This window comes from Haliotis rubra, unplaced genomic scaffold, assembly GCF_003918875.1.
Source record: "Haliotis rubra isolate DU_JTF1 unplaced genomic scaffold, ASM391887v1 Scf915, whole genome shotgun sequence".
Classification (NCBI taxonomy): Eukaryota; Metazoa; Mollusca; class Gastropoda; order Lepetellida; family Haliotidae; genus Haliotis; species Haliotis rubra.
The window spans coordinates 284822-306373 of record NW_025767652.1 but is presented as its reverse complement, the minus strand read 5'-3'; the positions used below and the strand labels follow the sequence as shown (position 1 = coordinate 306373).

Sequence of the window (21552 nt, the reverse complement as noted above, 5' to 3'; positions counted from 1 at the left end):
GATCTTAACGCGCTGCCATGGAAACGGGTGTCATTCATTTGTAGAACATTTTTCACAAGTGATGTTCCTTTGCGGGACACAGTTTTGTGAGAGAAGGTCCAGGCATGCCTTTGTATTATCTTGTGAGAGAAGGTCCAGGCATGCCTTTGTATTATCTTGTGAGAGAAGGTCCAGGCATGCCCTTGTATTATCTTGTGAGAGAAGGTCCAGGCATGCCTTTGTATTATCTTGTGAGAGAAGGTCCAGGCATGCCTTTGTATTATCTTGTGAGAGAAGGTCCAGGCATGCCTTGGTATTATCTTGTGAGAGAAGGTCCAGGCTTGCCTTTGTATTATCTTGTGAGAGAAAGGTCCAGGCATGCCCTTGTATTATCTTGTGAGAGAAAGGTCCAGGCATGCCCTTGTATTATCTTGTGAGAGAAGGTCCAGGCATGCCCTTGTATTATCTTGTGAGAGAAGGTCCAGGCATGCCCTTGTATTATCTTGTGAGAGAAGGTCCAGGCATGCCCTTGTATTATCTTGTGAGAGAAGGTCCAGGCATGCCCTTGTATTATCTTGTGAGAGAAGGTCCAGGCATGCCCTTGTATTATCTTGTGGGAGAAGGTTCAGGCATGCCTTTGATATGCCCTTTTAACAATTGTGAGAGACGAATCAGGTACACCATTCTACCTTATTCTCCTCTATATACACACAACTGAGTGCGGCGTAAAACTAAACGCACTCACATATATACACACACAAAAATAATTCCGTCTCCATGCGGAGGCGATCGACTTGTTTACAAACACACATAGCCAGCCTTTTATCTGCCTCCAGATGGATTATATGGTCACGATAAACTTTGGGGGCATGACTTTGTACAAAATATTTTACGAATGAAGCTTTCAGAAAATCAAAACATTGGATAGCGAGGATTGGATGAGTCCATGTCTCCATCCACCGCGTGTTCCATTGGTCCATCCTCAGCCCCCACGTGACCATTAGTTTCTGTGGCTGGTGCATCTGCCATAACATCGCCATGGCCCTTTCCGTTAGATATCGTGCTGAGTTTGGGCGAGTGTCGTCTTTCTGGTTTGACGATGGCATGTTGGAGGCTTGTTGATGTTTTCCCGTAGTTGGAGACGGGGACAACCTTCTGTTTCTTGTGGAAAGCGTTGTAGATGTCGTAGGCTTCGTTGACGGCGGGGAAAACGATGATAAGGATCATGGCGGCAAACGCCCACACCTCCGACAACATGGCCTGCAACAACGATCGATTGTAATGTAAAATCTCTATCTGGACGTGATGTATCCCCTTTGAGGCAACACAGGGGTATATATGTCAGTGGTATCTCAGTTAACACCACAGTATTCTCTCACCCATCCACATGGTTCATTAACACCAGAATACAGTCTCACCTATTCAAATGGTGAATTAGCACCAGAATACAGTCTCAACCATCCACATGGTGAATTAATATAAGAATACAGTCTCAACCATCCACATGGTTCATTAACAAGAATACAGTCTCACCATCCACATGGTTAGCACCATTAATATCCACATGAATACAGTCTCTCACCCATCCACATGGTGAATTAATACCAGAGTACAGTCTCACCCATCCACATGGTGAATTAATACCAGAGTACAGTCTCACCCATTCAAATGGTGAATTAATACCAGAATACAGTCTCACCCATCCACATGGTGAATTAATACCAGAATACAGTCTCACCCATCCACATGGTGAATTAATACCAGAGTACAGTCTCACCCATCCACTGGTGAATTAATACCAGAGTACAGTCTCACCCATCCGCATAGTGAATTAACACCAGAGTACAGTTTCACCCATTCGCCGGTGAATTAATACCAAAATACAGTCTCACCCATCCGCACAGTGAATTAACACCAGAGTACAGTCTCACCCATTCGCATGGTGAATTAATACCAAAATACAGTCTCACCCATCCACTGGTGAATCAATACCAGAGTACAGTCTCACCCATCCACATGGTGAATTAATACCAGAGTACAGTTTCACCCATCCGCATGGTGAATTTAACACCAGAATACAGTCTCACCCATCCGCATGGTGAATTAACACCAGAGTACAGTCTCACTCACCCACCCACATGGTGAATTAAGACTTTAGTACAGTCTCACCCATTCGCATGGTGAATTAATACCAAAATACAGTCTCACCCATCCGCATAGTGAATTAACACCAGAATACAGTTTCACCCATTCGCCGGTGAATTAATACCAAAATACAGTCTCACCCATCCGCATAGTGAATTAACACCAGAGTACAGTCTCACCCATCCACATAGTGAATTAACAGCATTAACACCAGAGTACAGTCTCACCCATTCGCATGGTGAATTAATACCAAAATACAGTCTCACCCATCCACTGGTGAATCAATACCAGAGTACAGTCTCACCCATCCACATGGTGAATTAATACCAGAGTACAGTTTCACCCATCCGCATGGTGAATTTAACACCAGAATACAGTCTCACCCATCCGCATGGTGAATTAACGCCAGAGTACAGATCTCAGAGTGACAGTCTCACCCATCCGCATGGTGAATTAACACCACCCATCCGATAGTGATACACTAGTTTCACCCATTCGCCGGTGAATTAATACCAAAATACAGTCTCACCCATCCGCATAGTGAATTAACACCAGAGTACAGTCTCACCCATTCGCATGGTGAATTAATACCATAATACAGTCTCACCCATTCGCATGGTGAATTAATACCAAAATACAGTCTCACCCATCCACATGGTGAATTTAACACCAGAATACAGTCTCACCCATCCGCATGGTGAATTAACACCAGAGTACAGTTTCACCCATTCGCCGGTGAATTAATAGCAAAATACAGTCTCACCCATCCGCATAGTGAATTAACACCAGAGTACAGTCTCACCCATCCGCATGGTGAATTTAACACCAGAATACAGTCTCACCCATCCGCATGGTGAATTAACACCAGAGTACAGTCTCACTCACCCACCCACATGGTGAATTAAGACTTTAGTACAGTCTCACCCATCCTAATGTTGTATTAGCACCTGTGTACAGACTCACCCATCCACAGGGTGAACTAACACAACATGGTGAATTATTAGCAGATTACAGTCTCACCCAGCCGAAGAACTGGTCATATGACATGATGTCGACAGCTATCATGATACATGGCCACACAACCACCAAGAGAAGTGCGAACACCGCGGAGCCAATGTTGGCGAAGTACTTCGCCATCTTGAACGTCTTCTCCACCTCCTGCAGCGATGGGCGGTTGTCAAGTTGGTGAGCGCCGGTCAGGTTGAGGTCACTGTTAAGGAGGATCAGAAAACGTCACCATAGTTTCTATAATATCTGACAGGGGTCTTGTCTTTGAGCGGCATTTGGAAGTGATGCACATAAATACGATAATTTGTGGATGTCAACTTTATTTGGGGGGACCCGACGTGTCGGAGTATATTACTGTGAAAATAAACTAGGAAGCAGATTGGATTCCTTCAGAATATTCAGCTCAGTGCTGAGGGCATCAGGTGGCAAATCGCTTTGTCACGTCGGGTGAGGGTTCGGGAATAATGGTGATTATTATCAAACAACTGTTCTCGACTTGTGAACTGATAAGGCAATTATGTTGACATTTGTTTGTGCTGCTGATATTGTGCTGCAACAATAGTGGTTTGTTTCCAGTTCACGTATATCCCAGACAACTGATGTCCAACTGCTCCATCAATGTGGATTAAGACAGGTGACACCCAACTTCAGACCTATGCAGATTCATACAGATAACATGTAATGATGGGAAACTAAAGAAATGCTGACAATATGAAGTTTCAAGTTATCTTCCAGAAAAAACACCTGGTACATATAAATGTACTGTGGAAATAGAATAAACCATGCATTTAAAAAGAGATCCAGTGTAACATATGTTATATTGGGGATTACACTTTCTCAATAAAGTGCATATTCTGGTACTGTTGGTTGAGTCTCATCCGGGATTCGAACTCGCACTTTCAGAGTGAGACCCATAATCGCAGGCACACAAATTCGGCAATCTAGCCAAGTCAGCCAGCGCAGATTTCACAAAAATTGAGTCGAATCCGGATAGGCAGCTTTCGGTCGCGACTGCCGTGCCACACTACATTTGTCAGAGGACACACAAAGTACGTGATCTAGTCTACGACTTGTCATATCGTTGTAATATCGACAACTTACGTTGAGTATTTCTCCGTCCAAGGGCTTAGAGGGTTGTCAACGTCTCGTGTCTGCTCCCAGATCTCGCGCGCTGTACTGGGATCTTGGCTGCGATTGGTGACGAGGCTGACCACTACTGTGATTATGCCCCCTGACAAGATGGCGGTCAGGTTGCCACACAACATCGACAACTCCTTCCCTGAAGCATACAGTGTTTGTATAGGTGTAGTGGTTGGTCACAGGAATCTGCTGTGTCTCAGTGTTATACACGTGTCTCAGTGTTATACACGTGTCTCAGTGTTATACACGTGTCTTAGTGTTATACACGTGTCTCAGTGTTATACATGTGTCTCAGTGTTATACACGTGTCTCAGTGTTATACACGTGTCTCAGTGTTATACATGTGTTTCAGTGTTATACGCGTGTCTCAATGTTATACACGTGTCTCTGCCTCAGTGTTATACACGTGTCTCTGCCTCAGTGTTTTACATCTGTCTCAGTGTTATACACGTGTCTCAGTGTTATACGCGTGTCTCAGTGTTATACGCGCGTCTCAGTGTTATACATGTGTCTCAGTGTTATACGCGTGTCTCAGTGTTATACACGTGTCTCAGTGTTATACACGTGTCTCAGTGTTATACACGTGTCTCTGCCTCAGTGTTATACACGTGTCTCTGCCTCAGTGTTTTACACGTGTCTCAGTGTTATACATGTGTCTCAGTGTTATACACGTGTCTCCAGTGTTATACACGTGTCTCAGTGTTATACATGTGTCTCAGTGTTATACACGTGTCTCAGTGTTATACACGTGTCTCAGTGTTATACACGTGTCTCAGTGTTATACGCGTGTCTCAGTGTTATACGCGTGTCTCAGTGTTATCCACGTGTCTCAGTGTTATACGCGTGTCTCAGTGTTATACGCGTGTCTCAGTGTTATCCACGTGTCTCAGTGTTATACACTTGTCTCAGTGTTACACGCGTGTCTCAGTGTTATACACGTGTCTCAGTGTTATGCATGTGTCTCAGTGTTAAACACGTGTCTCAGTGTTATCCGCGTGTCTCAGTTTAGTACAGGTGTCTCAGTGTTATACACGTGTCTCAGTGTTATACGCGTGTCTCGGTGTTATACATGTGTCTCAGTGTTATACGCGTGTCTCAGTGTTATACATGTGTTTCAGTGTTATACGCGTGTCTCAGTGTTTTACATGTATCTCAGTGTTATACACGTGTCTCAGTGTTATACGCGTGTCTCAGTGTTATACTCGTGTCTCAGTGTTATATACGTGTCTCAGTGTTATACACGTGTCTCAGTGTTATACACGTGTCTCAGTGCTATACGCGTGTCTCAGTTTAGTACAGGTGTCTCAGTGTTATACACGTGTCTCAGTGTTACACGCGTGTCTCAGTGTTATACACGTGTCTCAGTGTTATACACGTGTCTCAGTTTAGTACACGTGTCTCAGTGTTATACACGTGTCTCAGTGTTATACATGTGTCTCAGTGTTATACACGTGTCTCAGTGTTATACGCGTGTCTCAGTGTTATACTCGTGTCTCAGTGTTATATACGTGTCTCAGTCAGTGTTATACACGTGTCTCAGTGTTATACACGTGTCTCAGTGTTATACATGTGTTTCAGTGTTATACGCGTGTCTCAGTGTTTTACATGTGTCTCAGTGTTATACACGTGTCTCGGTGTTATACGCGTGTCTCAGTGTTATACTCGTGTCTCAGTGTTATACACGTGTCTCAGTGTTATACACGTGTCTCAGTGCTATACGCGTGTCTCAGTTTAGTACAGGTGTCTCAGTGTTATACACGTGTCTCAGTGTTACACGCGTGTCTCAGTGTTATACACGTGTCTCAGTGTTATACACGTGTCTCAGTTTAGTACAGGTGTCTCAGTGTTATCCACGTGTCTCAGTGTTATACGCGTGTCTCAGTGTTATACATGTGTCTCAGTGTTATACACGTGTCTCAGTGTTATACATGTGTCTCAGTGTTATACGCGTGTCTCAGTGTTAAACACCTCTCAGTTTAGTACAGGTGTCTCAGTTTAGTACAGGTGTCACAGTGTTATACGCGTGTCTCAGTGTTATACACGTGTCTCAGTGTTATACATGTGTCTCAGTGTTATACACGTGTCTCAGTGTTATACATGTGTCTCAGTGTTATACACGTGTCTCGGTGTTATACACGTGTCTCAGTGTTATACGCGTGTCTCAGTGTTATACGCGTGTCTCAGTTTAGTACTGGTGTCTCAGTTTAGTACAGGTGTCTCAGTGTTATACGCGTGTCTCAGTGTTATACGCGTCTCAGTGTTATACACGTGTCTCAGTGTTATACACGTGTCTCAGTGTTATACGCGTGTCTCAGTGTTTTACACGTGTCTCAGTTTAGTACAGGTGTCTCAGTGTTATACGCGTGTCTCAGTTTATACGTTATACATGTTCTCAGTTTAGTACTGGTGTCTCAGTTTAGTACAGGTGTCTCAGTGTTATAATGCGTGTCTCAGTGTTATACGCGTGTCTCAGTGTTATACGCGTCTCAGTGTTATACACGTGTCTCAGTGTTATACACGTGTCTCAGTGTTATACGCGTGTCTCAGTGTTTTACACGTGTCTCAGTTTAGTACAGGTGTAGCAGTGTTGTAAAGGTGTCACAGCAATATACTGGCGTGACAGTATTCAATATGTCTCAGAATTACAAGATATTTTTTGTGGGCGGTGGCGTTGGTGTGACTGTTTTATACAAGTATGAGAGTTACATGCAAGTATGTGTGAGTCGACAGCGGTTTAACCTGTATTGTTTGTACCTGTATTGAGCAAGAAAGAATTCCCCGAGGCCGCCAGGGTAGGTTGAGGCAACGCTTAACCAGACAATGATAGCGATTACTGCCCCTCCAATGCTCCCAGCCATCATAGCGACTGGAGTCAGGCGCTCCCAGAACATGGATAACGTGATTGGAATTACGGCAGAACCTATCAGAATCCCCATGAACAGGTAGACCCAGCCCAGGCTAAGCTGAAACAGAGGTAGATGTTGAGGGTAGGCAACAGGTAGACCCAGCCCAGGCTAAGCTGAAACAGAGGTAGATGTTGAGGATAGGCAACAGGTAGACCCAGCCCAGGCTAAGCTGAAACAGAGGTAGATGTTGAGGATAGGCAACAGGTAGACCCAGCCCAGGCTAAGCTGAAACAGAGGTAGATGTTGAGGACAAGCTGAAACGTTAGAAACGGAAGGTTGGGTCACATGCTGGAAGCACAAGGGAAGCACTGACCTGCATGAGTGACAGGATGACTGCTGGAAGGACAGGGGAAGCACTGACCTGCATGAGTGACAGGATGACTGCTGGAAGGACAGGGGACGCACTGACCTGCATGAGTGACAGGATGACTGCTGGAAGGACAGGGAAGCACTGACCTGCATGAGTGACAGGATGACTGCTGGAAGGACAGGGGAAGCACTGACCTGCATGAGTGACAGGATGACTGCTGGAAGCACAAGGGACCCACTGACCTGCATGAGTGACAGGATGACTGCTGGAAGGACAGGGGAGGCACTGACCTGCATGAGTGACAGGATGACTGCTGGAAGGACAGGGAACGCACTGACCTGCATGAGTGACAGGATGACTGCTGGAAGGACAGGGAAGCACTGACCTGCATGAGTGACAGGATGACTGCTGGAAGGACAGGGGAAGCACTGACCTGCATGAGTGACAGGATGACTGCTGGAAGGATAAGGACCCACTGACGTGTATGAGTGACAGGATAAGGGGACGCACTGACTGCTGGAAGGACAGGGGGAGCACTGACCTGCATGAGTGACAGGATGACTGCTGGAAAGATAAGGGACCCACTGACGTGTATGAGTGACAGGATGACTGCTGGAAGGACAGGGAAGCACTGACCTGCATGAGTGACAGGATGACTGCTGGAAGGATAAGGGAAGCACTGACCTGCATGAGTGACAGGATGACTGCTGGAAGGACAGGGGAAGCACTGACCTTCATGAGTGACAGGATGACTGCTGGAAGGACAGGGAAGACACTGACCTGCATGAGTGACAGGATGACTGCTGGAAGGACAGGGGAAGCACTGACCTGCATGAGTGACAGGATGACTGCTGGAAGGATAAGGGACGCACTGACCTGCATGAGTGACAGGATGACTGCTGGAAGGACAGGGAAGGCACTGACCTGCATGAGTGACAGGATGACTGCTGGAAGGATAAGGGACGCACTGACCTGCATGAGTGATAGGATGATGCTGCTGGATAAGGGAAGCACTGACCTGCATGAGTGACAGGATGACTGCTGGAAGGATAAGGGACGCACTGACCTGCATGAGTGACAGGATGACTGCTGGAAGGACAGGGGAAGCACTGACCTGCATGAGTGACAGGATGACTGCTGGAAGGATAAGGGAAGCACTGACCTGCATGAGTGACAGGATGACTGCTGGAAGGACAGGGGAAGGCACTGACCTGCATGAGTGACAGGATGACTGCTGGAAAGGATAAGGACCCACTGACCTGCATGAGTGACAGGATGACTGCTGGAAGGACAGGGAAGGCACTGACCTGCATGAGTGACAGGATGACTGCTGGAAGGATAAGGGACGCACTGACCTGCATGAGTGACAGGATGACTGCTGGAAGGACTGACTGACCTGCATGAGTGACAGGATGACTGCTGGAAAGATAAGGGACCCACTGACGTGTATGAGTGACAGGATGACTGCTGGAAGGACAGGGAAGGCACTGACCTGCATGAGTGACAGGATGACTGCTGGAAAGATAAGGGACCCACTGACGTGTATGAGTGATAGGATGACTGCTGGAAGGACAGGGAAGGCACTGACCTGCATGAGTGACAGGATGACTGCTGGAAGGATAAGAGACGCACTGACCTGCATGAGTGACAGGATGACTGCTGGAAGGACAGGGGAGGCACTGACCTGCATGAGTGACAGGATGACTGCTGGAAAGATAAGGGACCCACTGACGTGTATGAGTGACAGGATGACTGCTGGAAGGACAGGGAAGGCACTGACCTGCATGAGTGACAGGATGACTGCTGGAAGGATAAGAGACGCACTGACCTGCATGAGTGATAGGATGACTGCTGGAAGCACTGACCTGCATGAGTGACAGGATGACTGCTGGAAAGATAAGGGACCCACTGACGTGTATGAGTGACAGGATGACTGCTGGAAGGACAGGGAAGACACTGACCTGCATGAGTGACAGGATGACTGCTGGAAGGATAAGGGACGCACTGACCTGCATGAGTGACAGGATGACTGCTGGAAGGACAGGGGAAGGCACTGACCTGCATGAGTGACAGGATGACTGCTGGAAGGATAAGGGACGCACTGACCTGCATGAGTGATAGGATGACTGCTGGAAGCACTGACCTGCATGAGTGACAGGATGACTGCTGGAAGGATAAGAGAAGCACTGACCTGCATGAGTGATAGGATGACTGCTGGAAGGACAGGGAAGGCACTGACCTGCATGAGTGACAGGATGACTGCTGGAAGGACAGGGAAGGCACTGACCTGCATGAGTGACAGGATGACTGCTGGAAGGATAAGGGACGCACTGACCTGCATGAGTGACAGGATGACTGCTGGAAGGACAGGGAAGGCACTGACCTGCATGAGTGACAGGATGACTGCTGGAAGGATAAGGGACGCACTGACCTGCATGAGTGACAGGATGACTGCTGGAAGGACAGGGGACGCACTGACCTGCATGAGTGACAGGATGACTGCTGGAAGGATAAGGGACGCACTGACCTGCATGAGTGACAGGATGACTGCTGGAAGCACTGACCTGCATGAGTGACAGGATGACTGCTGGAAGGACAGGGAAGGCACTGACCTGCATGAGTGACAGGATGACTGCTGGAAGGACAGGGAAGGCACTGACCTGCATGAGTGACAGGATGACTGCTGGAAGGACAGGGGACGCACTGACCTGCATGAGTGACAGGATGACTGCTGGAAGGATAAGCGGACGCACTGACCTGCATGAGTGACAGGATGACTGCTGGAAGGACAGGGAAGGCACTGACGCATGAGTGACAGGATGACTGCTGGAAGGATAAGGGAAGCACTGACCTGCATGAGTGACAGGATGACTGCTGGAAGCACTGACCTGCATGAGTGACAGGATGACTGTTAGAGGCAGGATGCTGAACGTTGTCCACACGAGACACCAACTCTTGAGACGGAGCAGCAGGTCGTTGTACACCCGATAGGATCCGTGCACAGTGCACTTGTACTCCGGTTTGATGGCGCGCCGACACAGCTCCCGGGCTCTGAAAATACAAATAGATATGAACTACCCCACCTACCGGGCTCTGAAAATACAAATATATATGAACCACCCCATAGTAGTGTTACCAGTCATAGTACATAACGCTTTGACTGGTAATATGTCAGAGAGCATCAAACAGTGAAATGCATCTCCCATGTGCTGTGGCCTTTTTCTACACACACAAGCACCCAACCCTCTATAAAAAGAAGTACCCACCTCTCTACATACAGATGTACCCACCTCACTACAGACAGATGTACCCACCTCTCGACAAATGGACGTACCTACCCATTATACACAGAAGTATTTCTATACACAGAAGTACCCACCTCTTTATAAACAGAAGTACCCACCTCTCTATACACAGAAGCACTCATTTCTCTACACACAGAAGTACCCACATCTCTACACACAGAAGTACCCACCTCTCTACACACAGAAGTACCCACATCTCTACACACATAAGTACTCATTTCTCTACACACAGAAGTACCCACATCTCTACACACAGAAGTACCCACCTCTCTACACACAGAAGTATTCATTTCTCTACACACAGAAGTACCCACATCTCTACACACAGAAGTACCCACCTCTCTACACACAGAAGTACCTAAATCTCTACAAAGAGAAGTATCTCAAAACACAGAAGTACCCAAATCTCTACACACAGAAGTACCTCAAAACACAGAAGTACCCACCTCTCTACACACAGAAGTATCTCAAAACACAGAAGTACCCACATCTCTACACACAGAAGTATCTCAAAACACAGAAGTACCCACATCTCTACACACAGAAGTATCTCTATACCCAGAAGTACCCATCTCTCTACACACAGAAGTACACATCGCCCTATACACAAAAGTACACACCTCTACACACCGATGTACCCACCTCTCTACTGACACAGGTGCCCCTCCCTTTGAACACAGATACCTTATCGTATGGTCCCACTTACTTGTCGTCACTGTGACATGCTGAGCAGTACGTCATGCTCTCACACACGCACTTGTCCCTGGGGTTCGCCATCCGACCACGCCCCTTCCCGCACAAGATGCAGCTGTTGGTGTCTGTCATCAGTCTGTAGGGCTGAAAGCAACACCACGGTACAGGACAAACATCAGTTTGGCGAGAAAAGCTCCTAAAATCTAACTTAACAGTGCAGGACAAGCTTCCAAACATCAGCTTAATCTGAAGCGCTCCTAAAATAACATCACATCTAACTTAACGGTGCAGTACAAGCTTCCAAACATCAGCTTAATCTGAAGCGCTCCTAAAATAACATCACATCTAACTTAACGGTGCAGTACGAGCTTCCAAACATCAGCTTAAGCAGAAGCGCTCCTAAAATAACATCACATCTAACTCAACGGTGCAGTACAAGCTTCCAAACATCAGCTTAATCTGAAGCGCTCCTAAAATAACATCACATGTAACTCAACGGTGCAGTACAAGCTTCCAAACATCAGCTTAAGCAGAAGCGCTCCTAAAATAACATCACATCTAACTTAACGGTGCAGTACAAGCTTCCAAACATCAGCTTAATCTGAAGCACTCCTAAAATAACATCACATCTAACTTAACGGTGCAGTACAAGCTTCCAAACATCAGCTTAATCTGAAGCGCTCCTAAAATAACATCACATGTAACTCAACGGTGCAGTACAAGCTTCCAAACATCAGCTTAAGCAGAAGCGCTCCTAAAATAACATTAGATCTAACTTAACGGTGCAGTACAAGCTTCCAAACATCAGCTTAAGCAGAAGCGCTCCTAAAATAACATCACATGTAACTCAACGGTGCAGTACAAGCTTCCAAACATCAGCTTAAGCAGAAGCGCTCCTAAAATATCATCAGATCTAACTTAACGGTGCAGTACAAGCTTCCAAACATCAGCTTAAGCAGAAGCGCTCCTAAAATATCATCAGATCTAACTTAACGGTGCAGTACAAGCTTCCAAACATCAGCTTAAGCAGAAGCGCTCCTAAAATAACATCACATCTAACTTAACGGTGCAGTACAAGCTTCCAAACATCAGCTTAAGCAGAAGCGCTCCTAAAATATCATCAGATCTAACTTAACGGTGCAGTACAAGCTTCCAAACATCAGCTTAAGCAGAAGCGCTCCTAAAATAACATCACATCTAACTTAACGGTGCAGTACAAGCTTCCAAACATCAGCTTAAGCAGAAGCGCTCCTAAAATATCATCAGATCTAACTTAACGGTGCAGTACAAGCTTCCAAACATCAGCTTAAGCAGAAGCGCTCCTACTATATCATCACATCTAACTTAACGGTGCAGTACAAGCTTCCAAACATCAGCTTAAGCAGAAGCGCTCCTAAAATAACATCACATGTAACTCAACGGTGCAGTACAAGCTTCCAACCATCAGCTTAAGCAGAAGCGCTCCTAAAATAACATCACATCTAACTTAACGGTGCAGTACAAGCTTCCAAACATCAGCTTAAGCAGAAAAGCTCCTAAAATAACATCACATGTAACTCAACGGTGCAGTACAAGCTTCCAAACATCAGCTTAAGCAGAAGCGCTCCTAAAATAACATCACATCTAACTTAACGGTGCAGTACAAGCTTCCAAACATCAGCTTAAGCAGAAGCGCTCCTAAAATATCATCAGATCTAACTTAACGGTGCAGTACAAGCTTCCAAACATCAGCTTAAGCAGAAGCGCTCCTAAAATAACATCACATCTAACTCAACGGTGCAGTACAAGCTTCCAAACATCAGCTTAAGCAGAAGCGCTCCTAAAATATCAACAGATCTAACTCAACGGTGCAGTACAAGCTTCCAAACATCAGCTTAAGCAGAAGCGCTGCTAAAATAACATCACATCTAACTCAACGGTGCAGTACAAGCTTCCAAACATCAGCTTAAGCAGAAGCGCTCCTAAAATAACATCACATCTAACTTAACGGTGCAGTACAAGCTTCCAAACATCAGCTTAAGCAGAAGCGCTGCTAAAATAACATCACATCTAACTTAACGGTGCAGCACAAGCTTCCAAACATCAGCTTAAGCAGAAGCGCTCTAAAATATCATCAGATCTAACTCAACGGTGCAGTACAAGCTTCCAAACATCAGCTTAAGCAGAAGCGCTGCTAAAATAACATCACATCTAACTTAACGGTGCAGTACAAGCTTCCAAACATCAGCTTAATCTGAAGCGCTCCTAAAATAACATCACATCTAACTTAACGGTGCAGTACAAGCTTCCAAACATCAGCTTAAGCAGAAGCGCTCCTAAAATAACATCACATCTAACTTAACGGTGCAGTACAAGCTTCCAAACATCAGCTTAAGCAGAAGCGCTCCTAAAATAACATCACATCTAACTTAACGGTGCAGTACAAGCTTCCAAACATCAGCTTAAGCAGAAGCGCTCCTAAAATATCATCAGATCTAACTCAACGGTGCAGTACAAGCTTCCAAACATCAGCTTAAGCAGAAGCGCTGCTAAAATAACATCACATCTAACTTAACGGTGCAGTACAAGCTTCCAAACATCAGCTTAATCTGAAGCGCTCCTAAAATAACATCACATCTAACTTAACGGTGCAGTACAAGCTTCCAAACATCAGCTTAAGCAGAAGCGCTCCTAAAATAACATCACATCTAACTTAACGGTGCAGTACAAGCTTCCAAACATCAGCTTAAGCAGAAGCGCTCCTAAAATAACATCACATCTAACTTAACGGTGCAGTACAAGCTTCCAAACATCAGCTTAAGCAGAAGCGCTCCTAAAATATCATCAGATCTAACTTAACGGTGCAGTACAAGCTTCCAAACATCAGCTTAAGCAGAAGCGCTCCTAAAATATCATCAGATCTAACTTAACGGTGCAGTACAAGCTTCCAAACATCAGCTTAAGCAGAAGCGCTCCTAAAATAACATCACATCTAACTCAACGGTGCAGTACAAGCTTCCAAACATCAGCTTAAGCAGAAGCGCTCCTAAAATATCATCAGATCTAACTTAACGGTGCAGTACAAGCTTCCAAACATCAGCTTAAGCAGAAGCGCTCCTAAAATAACATCACATCTAACTCAACGGTGCAGTACAAGCTTCCAAACATCAGCTTAAGCAGAAGCGCTCCTAAAATAACATCACATCTAACTTAACGGTGCAGTACAAGCTTCCAAACATCAGCTTAAGCAGAAGCGCTCCTAAAATATCATCACATCTAACTTAACGGTGCAGTACAAGCTTCCAAACATCAGCTTAAGCAGAAGCGCTCCTAAAATATCATCAGATCTAACTTAACGGTGCAGTACAAGCTTCCAAACATCAGCTTAAGCAGAAGCGCTCCTAAAATATCATCAGATCTAACTTAACGGTGCAGTACAAGCTTCCAAACATCAGCTTAAGCAGAAGCGCTCCTACTATAACATCACATCTAACTCAACGGTGCAGTACAAGCTTCCAAACATCAGCTTAAGCAGAAGCGCTCCTAAAATAACATCAGATCTAACTTAACGGTGCAGTACAAGCTTCCAAACATCAGCTTAAGCAGAAGCGCTCCTAAAATAACATCAGATCTAACTCAACGGTGCAGTACAAGCTTCCAAACATCAGCTTAAGCAGAAGCGCTCCTAAAATAACATCAGATCTAACTTAACGGTGCAGTACAAGCTTCCAAACATCAGCTTAAGCAGAAGCGCTCCTAAAATATCATCACATATAACTTAACGGTGCAGTACAAGCTTCCAAACATCAGCTTAAGCAGAAGCGCTCCTAAAATAACATCACATCTAACTTAACGGTGCAGTACAAGCTTCCAAACATCAGCTTAAGCAGAAGCGCTCCTAAAATAACATCACATCTAACTTAACGGTGCAGTACAAGCTTCCAAACATCAGCTTAAGCAGAAGGGCTCCTGAAATAACATCACATCTAACTTAACGGTGCAGTACAAGCTTCCAAACATCAGCTTAAGCAGAAGCGCTCCTAAAATAACATCACATCTAACTTAACGGTGCAGTACAAGCTTCCAAACATCAGCTTAAGCAGAAGCGCTCCTAAAATAACATCACATCTAACTTAACGGCGCAGTACAAGCTTCCAAACATCAGCTTAAGCAGAAGCGCTCCTAAAATAACATCACATCTAACTTAACGGTGCAGTACAAGCTTCCAAACATCAGCTTAAGCAGAAGCGCTCCTACTATAACATCACATCTAACTCAACGGTGCAGGACAAGCTTCCAAACATCAGCTTAAGCAGAAGCGCTCCTAAAATAACATCACATCTAACTCAACGGTGCAGTACAAGCTTCCAAACATCAGCCTCACCAGAAGCGCTCCTAAAATAACATCACATCTAACTTAACGGTGCAGTACAAGCTTCCAAACATCAGCTTAAGCAGAAGCGCTCCTAAAATAACATCACATCTAACTTAACGGTGCAGTACAAGCTTCCAAACATCAGCTTAAGCAGAAGCGCTCCTAAAATAACATCACATCTAACTTAACGGCGCAGTACAAGCTTCCAAACATCAGCTTAAGCAGAAGCGCTCCTAAAATAACATCACATCTAACTTAACGGTGCAGTACAAGCTTCCAAACATCAGCTTAAGCAGAAGCGCTCCTAAAATAACATCACATCTAACTTAACGGTGCAGTACAAGCTTCCAAACATCAGCTTAAGCAGAAGCGCTCCTAAAATAACATCACATCTAACTTAACGGTGCAGTACAAGCTTCCAAACATCAGCTTAAGCAGAAGCGCTCCTAAAATAACATCACATCTAACTTAACGGTGCAGTACAAGCTTCCAAACATCAGCTTAAGCAGAAGCGCTCCTAAAATAACATCACATCTAACTCAACGGTGCAGTACAAGCTTCCAAACATCAGCTTAAGCAGAAGCGCTCCTACTATAACATCACATCTAACTTAACGGTGCAGTACAAGCTTCCAAACATCAGCTTAAGCAGAAGCGCTCCTAAAATAACATCACATCTAACTCAACGGTGCAGTACAAGCTTCCAAACATCAGCTTAAGCAGAAGCGCTCCTAAAATAACATCACATCTAACTCAACGGTGCAGTACAAGCTTCCAAACATCAGCTTAAGCAGAAGCGCTCCTACTATAACATCACATCTAACTTAACGGTGCAGGACAAGCTTCCAAACATCAGCTTAAGCAGAAGCGCTCCTAAAATAACATCACATCTAACTCAACGGTGCAGGACAAGCTTCCAAACATCAGCTTAAGCAGAAGCGCTCCTAAAATAACATCACATCTAACTCAACGGTGCAGTACAAGCTTCCAAACATCAGCTTAAGCAGAAGCGCTCCTACTATAACATCACATCTAACTTAACGGTGCAGTACAAGCTTCCAAACATCAGCTTAAGCAGAAGTGCTCCTAAAATGACATCACATCTAACTTAACGGTGCAGGACAAGCTTCCAAACATCAGCTTAATCAGAAGCGCTCCTACTATATCATCACATCTATCCTACATAACGAACACAAACCATAACCCTGTACAACTGGAAACAACACCACAGTGCAGGACAAGCTTCCAAACATCAGCCTAACCAGAAGCGCTCCTAAAATACTTACATAATCACCTGAGGTACACACATGCTTTGGTTTGTGAACTCAACGTCGAGGGATATTCACTAAAGCATAGACATTTGTCAAACACCTTGAAATACATCCTTCACATTGGCATCAACATAATCGCCTTGACTTACATTCCAACAGTAGCATACGGTCAGCATACATAATTGTCTCATCATGACACACGAGGTGTAATTGTCGTGACATAATCCCTCCTTTGACATATGTGCCGAGGTGCGGGTAAACCTTTGTGGTTAAAGCTGTCCTTCATCGCTCGTCACGCCGAAGACCCGGGTTTGAATCCTTCACTCATGGGTACAATGTGTGAAGCCCATTTCTGGTGTCATCCGCCGTGATATTACTGGAATATTGCTAAAAGCGGCGTCAAAACTAAAGTCACCTCACACCTTTGACATATAGGCTGTCCTTCACATATAAATGTCTTGACAGATACCGTTGACACCTGAACACAGTCCATCCTGATTCAGCCAGGCAGTCTCACCTTGACATACAGTCTCATTGTGATACAGTCTCACCTTGACATACACCAAGACAGTCTCACCTTTGAGATTGACCTTGACATACAGTCTCACCTTGACACAGTACAGTCTCACCTTGACATACAGTCTCACCTTGACATACAGTCTCACCTTGACATACAGTCTCACCTTGACATACAGTCTCACCTTGAGATACAGTCTCACCTTGACATACAGTCTCACCTTGACTTACAGTCTCACCTTGACATACAGTCTCACCTTGACATACAGTCTCACCTTGACATACAGTCTCACCTTGACATACAGTCTCACCTTGACATACAGTCTCACCTTGAGATACAGTCTCACCTTGACATACAGTCTCACCTTGACATACAGTCTCACCTTGACATACAGTCTCACCTTGAGATACAGTCTCACCTTGAGATACAGTCCGTATATGTCGTACACCATGATTGAAGTGACCGCCATGACCTCGACATACAGACGACCCTTGTGGACGTGATGGCCATCAGCACCATCAGCAACATCAAGATCTCCCCTTTGCGTCCGAACAGCTTCTGGGCAACAACTGGAGGCACGAGACCTGCAACACACACCCGACATCAAGACATATTACTCCAAACTGGTGTGACACTGTACGCGTGTACACGTGGTAAAACACTGTATATGTGTATATGGTAAAACACTGCATATGTCTGTATGGTAAAACAATATACATGTGTGTTTGGTAAAACACTGCATATGTGTGTCTCATCATGCATATTTGTGTATGTGTGTATGGTGGAACACTCTGTATGTGTGTATGGACACCTCTACCCACCAGCGTTCACTTCATCCGAGCTGAGCAGTGGTGCCCCTTGGTGAGTGCTGAGGGCGATGTAGGCGAGGCCCATGGTTGTAGCTAGGGAGAAGGGCACGGCAAACCAGGCCAGACCACCGCATAGAAATCCAACCACGCCTTGCTTGGGTTTAGCAGCCACACTGCTCTGCCAGTAGGACTGGTCCACGAACACTGTGCCGAAGTTACCTAAAACATTGGCACATCATTGTCTGACACGCTAAGTTACAACAGGAGAGGAATATTGTAACATGGGAAGGTTACATAACAACAGAAGGGTACAACGGAAGGGTGATATCATAACATGGGAAGGTTGAATAACAACAGAAGGGTGATATTATAATATGGGAAGGTTGAATAACAACAGAAGGGTGATATTATAACATGGGAAGGTTGAATAACAACAGCAGGGTGATATTATAAAATGGGAAGGTTACAGAAGGTATAATTTTAACATGGGTAGGGTAACTCGCTGGCATACTTAATTATATGTTTAACATGTATGAGAGACTGACGTACCCACGATGTTGATGAGGCCGAACATGAGTCCAGAGTTGGAGATGAGGGTCAGGTAGCTCCTGTCCGTGTTCCCCTCGGGACCGCCAGTACTACACGACAACAGGGTGTACACCTTCTGGGCTGACCCTGCAACCAAACATCCTCACTACAACAGGACAACAGGGTGTACACCTTCTGGGCTGACCCTGCAACCAAACATCCCCACTACTACACGACAACAGGGTGTACACCTTCTGGGCTGACCCTGCAACCAAACATCCCCTCACTACTACACGACAACAGGGTGTACAACTTCTGGGCTGACCCTGCAATCAGACATCCTCACTACTACACGACAACAGGGTGTACACCTTCTGGGCTGACCCTGCAATCAGACATCCTCACTACTACACGACAACAGGGTGTACACCTTCTGGGCTGACCCTGCAATCAGACATCCTCACTACTACACGACAACAGGGTGTACACCTTCTGGGCTGACCCTGCAACCAAACATCCTCACTAACACGACAACAGGGTGTACACCTTCTGGGCTGACCCTGCAACCAAACATCCTCACTACTACACGACAACAGGGTGTACACCTTCTGGGCTGACCCTGCAATCAAACATCCTCACTACTACACGACAACAGGGTGTACACCTTCTAGGATGACCCTGCAATCAGACATCCTCACTACAACAGGACAACAGGATGTACACCTTCTGGCATGACCCTGCAATCAAACATCCTCACTACTACACGACAACAGGGTGTACACCTGGGATGACCCTGCAATCAAACATCCCTCACTACTACAGGACAATAGGATGTACACCTTCTGGGCTGACCCTGCAATCAAACATCCTCACTACAACAGGACAACAGGATGTACACCTTCTGGGCTGACCCTGCAACCAAACATCCTCACTACTACACGACAACAGGGTGTACACCTTCTGGGCTGACCCTGCAACCAAACATCCTCACTACTACACGACAACAGGGTGTACACCTTCTGGGCTGACCCTGCAATCAGACATCCTCACTACTACACGACAACAGGGTGTACACCTTCTGGGCTGACCCTGCAACCAAACATCCTCACTACTACACGACAACAGGGTGTACACCTTCTGGGCTGACCCTTCAACCAAACATCCTCACTACTACACCACAACAGGGTGTACACCTTCTGGGCTGACCCTGCAACCAAACATCCTCACTACTACACGACAACAGGGTGTACACCTTCTGGGCTGACCCTGCAACCAAACATCCTCACTCCTACAGGACAACAGGGTGTACACCTTCTGGGCTGACCCTGCAACCAAACATCCCCACTACTACACGACAACAGGGCTTACACCTTCTGGGTTGACCCTGCAATGAGACATCCTCACTATTACACGACAACAGGGTGCACACCTTCTGGGCTGACCCTGCAACCAAACATCCTCACTACTACACGACAACAGGGTGTACGCCTTCTGGGTTGACCCTGCAATGAGACATCCTCACTTCTACACGACAACAGGGTGTACGCCTTCTGGGCTGACCCTGCAACCAAACATCCTCACTACTACACGACAACAGGGTGTACACCTTCAGGGCTGACCCTGCAACCAAACACCCTCACTACTACACGACAACAGGGCGTACACCTTCTGGGCTGACCCTGCAACCAAACATCCCCACTACTACAGGACAACAGGGTGCACACCTTCTGGGCTGACCCTGCAACCAACATCCCCACTACTACACGACAACAGGGTGTACACCTTCTGGGCTGACCCTGCAACCAAACATCCCCACTACTACACGACAACAGGGTGTACACCTTCTGGGCTGACCCTGCAACCAAACATCCTCACTACTACACGACAACAGGGTGTACACCTTCTGGGCTGACCCTGCAACCAAACATCCTCACTACTACAGGACAACAGGATGTACACCTTCTGGGCTGACCCTGCAACCAAACATCCTGACTACTACACGACAACAGGGTGTACACCTTCTGGGCTGACCCTGCAACCAAACATCCTCACTACTACACGACAACAGGGTGTACACCTTCTGGGCTCATCCTGCAACCAAACATCCTCACTACTACACGACAACAGGGTGTACACCTTCTGGGCTGACCCTGCAACCAAACATCCTCACTACTACACGACAACAGGGTGTACACCTTCTGGGCTGACCCTGCAATCAGACATCCTCACTTCTACACGACAACAGGGTGTACACCTTCTGGGCTGACCCTGCAACCAAACATCCTCACTACTACACGACAACAGGGTGTACACCTTCTCGGCTGACCCTTCAACCAAACATCCCCACTACTACACGACAACAGGGTGTACACCTTCTGGGCTGACCCCTGCAACCAACCATCCTCACTACTACACGACAACAGGGTGTACAACTTCTAGGCTGACCCTGCAACCAAACATCCTCACTACTACAGGACAACAGTGTGTACACCTTCTGGGCTGACCCTGCAACCAAACATCCCCACTACTACACGACAACAGGGTGTACACCTTCTGGGTTGACCCTGCAATGAGACATCCTCACTACT

At 46.1% G+C, this 21552-nt stretch overlaps 1 protein-coding gene across 1 annotated transcript in view; it reads right to left on the bottom strand.

The window, feature by feature from the left end:
- Window positions 1-891: 891 nt before the first annotated feature.
- LOC124264229 (urea-proton symporter DUR3-like) overlaps window positions 892-21552 on the bottom strand; it is a 58559-nt gene continuing 37898 nt past the window's right edge. Inside the window, 11 exon segments of the mRNA XM_046698965.1 lie at window positions 892-1239; window positions 3145-3334; window positions 4234-4411; window positions 7027-7049; window positions 7051-7235; window positions 10377-10539; window positions 11500-11630; window positions 18046-18114; window positions 18117-18211; window positions 18449-18655; window positions 18986-19111. Of these exon segments, the coding sequence (XP_046554921.1) occupies window positions 892-1239; window positions 3145-3334; window positions 4234-4411; window positions 7027-7049; window positions 7051-7235; window positions 10377-10539; window positions 11500-11630; window positions 18046-18114; window positions 18117-18211; window positions 18449-18655; window positions 18986-19111 (1715 nt within the window).